The sequence below is a fragment of the Notothenia coriiceps genome, unplaced genomic scaffold (assembly GCF_000735185.1).
Source record: "Notothenia coriiceps isolate Sejong01 unplaced genomic scaffold, NC01 NC01_scaffold00017183, whole genome shotgun sequence".
Classification (NCBI taxonomy): Eukaryota; Metazoa; Chordata; class Actinopteri; order Perciformes; family Nototheniidae; genus Notothenia; species Notothenia coriiceps.
The window spans coordinates 1-4,017 of record NW_011349884.1 but is presented as its reverse complement, the minus strand read 5'-3'; the positions used below and the strand labels follow the sequence as shown (position 1 = coordinate 4,017).

At 45.2% G+C, this 4,017-nt stretch overlaps 1 protein-coding gene across 3 annotated transcripts; it reads left to right on the top strand.

Moving 5' to 3' along the window:
- Positions 1-618: 618 nt before the first annotated feature.
- Positions 619-3,795, top strand: LOC104950196 (baculoviral IAP repeat-containing protein 6-like). 3 transcript variants are annotated; one of them, XM_010776682.1, is made up of 5 exons: positions 619-1,147; positions 2,329-2,428; positions 2,532-2,743; positions 2,860-3,068; positions 3,375-3,795. In XM_010776682.1, the coding sequence occupies exons 1-5, from the start codon at positions 1,007-1,009 to the stop codon at positions 3,739-3,741; spliced, it is 1,029 nt and encodes a 342-aa protein (XP_010774984.1). In that variant the 5' UTR covers positions 619-1,006; the 3' UTR covers positions 3,742-3,795. The 3 variants fall into 3 exon arrangements, with proteins under 3 accessions (XP_010774984.1, XP_010774982.1, XP_010774983.1); XM_010776680.1 differs by having other exon boundaries at positions 2,329-2,446; positions 2,529-2,743; XM_010776681.1 differs by having other exon boundaries at positions 2,529-2,743; positions 3,375-3,793.
- The last annotated feature ends 222 nt before the right edge of the window (positions 3,796-4,017 follow it).

The following is a 4,017-nucleotide window of genomic DNA, read 5'->3' as shown; positions in this document are numbered from 1 at the left end:
CATTGTTGTTTCTTTAGATGTGAAATATTATTTATTTAATTTAAATAAAAAGCCATGTTAATTTTGTTCAAAATGTGTTTAGTTGATTTAATAATGTATGTATTTTTGAATCAAGTATTGATCTTTATTGTCTTCATTGTTAGTTTCCACATGCCTAAAACAACCTCAAGCTAAATCTAAAAGTTGATGGCTAAATAAGAGCGTTTGAGAAATTGTGCAAGGCATACAGTAATAGTCCGAATAGTCCATTAATCGTTTCATTAATCGATAGATTAATCGATTATCAAATTAGTCGTTTGTTGCAGCCCTAGTACAAACCCCAGACTGTCTGTGTCATGGCGAGTACAGTCGCTGGTTTGTTTATGTCTGTAGGCCGTTGTTGTGAGTGTGGACGGTCGGAGCATATACTGCGTTAGCTTAGCCGATCTCCATTCAGAAAACACGCATTTTAAAAAGTTTTTCGCCTGCCGTCTGTCTGCAGACTTGTCAAAGCATTAATTCATGGTTTTTACTAACCGGTATCAGTATGTTGTTACTTCGGCATCATTTTGAAACGTGTATTACAATTAAATCACGGTCAAATATGTTCATTTTGTTGTAGTTGTAGCCCCCCTTGATTCTCTCACTAGTTTAGCATATTCAGCCCGGTTGTTGGCCCGGAAAGAACCTGGATTTTGGAGATTCAGAAAAATTGTGAAACAGTACCCTTAGCCGGAACTACCCCTAGTGGAAACGCAACCAAAAACAGGCCGAGTTTGGCACGGCACGCTTAAACCGTGGTACGCGCTGCAGTGGAAATGCGCTATTAGTAACCCCTCTGTGTCTGTGCTGCGAACAGAAGGCCAAGCTGGAGGCCAAGCTGCATCAGACCACCTCTGCAGCCGCGTCTGCCTCCGGCGTGGGGACCATCCACAACTGTGTGCCTTCCAACCCCTCCTCTGCCCCGGGATTCTTCATCCACCCCTCTGACGTCATCCCGCCCACACCAAAAACGACGCCCCTCTTCATGACCCCTCCTCTCACGCCGCCCAACGAGGCGGTGTCAGCGGCCTTCAGCGCTGAACTGGCTCACCTGTTCCCCGGTTCCATGATGGACCCCGGGCCCATCAACCTGGCCGCGCACAAGAACACACAGAAAGCCAAGCTGGTTAGTTCATGCTGCTTAGTTAGTGACAGCTGCCTTTCATACGGGGCTGCCTCATAAGCCTCAATTCTTTTTTAGCAGCAACTAAAAACTACCCAGTACACAAATGCCTTCTCAATTTCATTCTCCTTTTCACTAGACACACAAGGAAGCCAAATCAATTATTAAATAACCCGTTAAACAACAATATCTGAGGGAGATTTACTGTATAATAGTTAATCATTCCCTTTATTCATCCGGGCGTCCAAATATACTCTCATAGGTTTGCAGACAGATACACAGTGATGAAATGGGTTCCAAAACTTCTAATTCATTCCTAAATGTATTTTTGTTGCTGATCATATCAGCTAGGGATGCTCCGATCGATCAACCGCCGATCGTTATCGACCGATATTCACTCTCGGCCGATCGATCGGTGCTCTCTATAAAGGCCGATCAGGAGAGCCGATCACATGACCTAAAATACACAATACACTTTTCTCTGTGCGCGACAAAACAAGCTCGCCAAAATGGCTTCACCAGTCTGGCATTATTTTAACATATCCGAAAAAGACAATAAAATAGCGGTATGCAACGTGTGTGAAGCAGAAATCCTGCAGCTCCACCCGCTGTGACGGACCGGTGAGCGGAGCAAAACACAAGAGTTAGACCTAACACACTATTTAGAGAGAGAGAGAGCTTCCGCTCGTTTCTCCCGTGTTATTATCCGAAGTTAATGTAAACTTGAATAATGTACTTAATTTGAATGTAATAATTATGTTGGTTGTTGTTTGTGGAAGCGCATCATGTTAATGATGATCAAATTAATCTGAACTGTTCGATCCGTTACGATTATAAACTGAAGCAATATAAAAATGAGCCCCATTAACTGAGTTTTAAAAATCACTTTAAAATGGAAGATCCCCATAGCCCCCACCCACCCTATGATCGGATCGCCTATCGGCGATCGGCCCCAAAATTCCGGATCGGAGCATCCCTAATATCAGCTATTCGTTCCATACTAAAAATATCAAAAGATTCATAGTTCAACATGTGTAAATATATATAATGCTTTTTTGAATATGTATGCCTGAATTAAAACAGACACTTTTGTCAAACCCATAATCTAGCAATCAGACAACAGGACATCGAGAGAGATTTATCTTCTTTTTCTTTTGTTAAATACGGTTTTGTTTTTGCCGCAGAGCCCCATGGGAAGTGGTCTGGCTCTGGCCATCTCCCAGGCGTCTCACTTCCTGCAGCCTCCTCCACACCAGTCCATCATCATAGAGAGGATGCACTCTGGTATGTCGTGGATAAGTGGTGTGTTGGAATCAAACGTATACAATCTTTAAAACCTCAGTACAATTATTCCAAAGTTAACTTCCGGTGTCCTTTCTCCTAGGAGCTCGTCGCTTTGTGACGCTGGACTTTGGTCGTCCGGTGCTGTTGACTGACGCTCTGATCCCGACCTGCGCCGACCTGGCCTCTCTGTCCATCGACATCTGGACTCTGGGGGAGGAGGTGGACGGGCGCAGGCTGGTGGTGGCCACCGACATCAGCACCCACTCCCTCATTCTGCACGACCTGCTGCCCCCACCTGTCTGCAGGTTCATGAAGGTGTGTATTTTGCTTTGGATTGACACATGATGGCTGACTTTAATGTTGTTAGTTTTTCTTGCTTTTCTTTGTTTACCATAAGTATGCCTTCTCCTTGTTTGCTTTCTAAACTACAGATCACTGTGATCGGGCGCTACGGCAGCACCAATGCTCGGGCAAAGATCCCGCTGGGCTTTTACTATGGACACACGTACATCCTGCCCTGGGAGAGTGAGCTGAAGTTGATGCACGATCCTCTGCAGGGAGAGAGCGAGGCCGCCTGTCAGCCAGATGTTGATCAGCATCTGGCCATGATGGTGGCGCTGCAGGAGGACATCCAGTGCAGGTAAGCATGGGAGTAAAGTATTTTACTTTTTTATTATCAAATCACACCTAAGGAGCAAACCAACAATGTTATAATCCTCATTACTTTCTGACTCCTACTACTGTCCATGACCTTTGACTCCAAGCCCATTGGTTAATACTGAAGCTAAAAAACAGCTCACTCATAACGTAGAATAAGATATATATTTTTTAAACAGCTCGACTGCAATTTTTAGCAAATATTAGTCACACAGGAAGATATTTGCAGAGGTTGGGGACAATTTTTTGAGGTGAATTAATTCACATTCAATGAACTCCTGTTTTCCAGATACAACCTAGCTTGCCATCGGCTGGAGACGCTTCTGCAGAACATCGACCTGCCGCCTCTCAACAGTGCTAACAATGCTCAGTACTTCTTACGGAAGCCAGACAAGGTGGTGGAGGAGGACCAGCGTGTGTTCTCCGCCTACCAGGACTGCATCCAGCTGCAGCTGCAGCTCAACCTGGCTCACCATGCAGTGCAGCGGCTGCGGGTCTCCCTGGGGGCCAGCCGCAGGTCGCTCCCCACAGCCGGGGCCCCGGAGGTCCAGGAGCTGGTCCACAACTCCTCCACAGAGCAGCTGAGGACCATCATCCGCTACCTGCTGGACACACTGCTCAGCCTGCTGCACTCCAACAACGGTGAACAAGCGTGATCAAAACAAATCTTATTTGTTTCTTTATATTTACTTGTGTATACAGTAGACCAGGGGTGCCCACACTTTTTGGGCTGGTGAGCTACTTTTGAAATGACCAGCTCACCGAGGTCTACCAACCAGAAATAAAATCCCAAATTGCAAGGGTTGCTGAATAACACGTTTTATTTATACATGGGATAACTACAATAGGGCTGCCTGCAACAAACGACTAATTTGATAATCGATGAATCTATCGATTAATGAAACGATGAATCGACTATTCGGACTATTACT

Coding starts and splice junctions, on each gene's coding strand:
- LOC104950196 (XM_010776680.1), top strand. CDS start 1,007: ATGACCCCTCCTCTCACGCCGCCCAACGAGGCGGTGTCAGCGGCCTTC. Junction 1,148..2,328: donor ACACACAGAAAGCCAAGCTG/GTTAGTTCATGC, acceptor TTTTTGCCGCAG/AGCCCCATGGGAAGTGGTCT. Junction 2,744..2,859: donor CTGTCTGCAGGTTCATGAAG/GTGTGTATTTTG, acceptor TCTAAACTACAG/ATCACTGTGATCGGGCGCTA.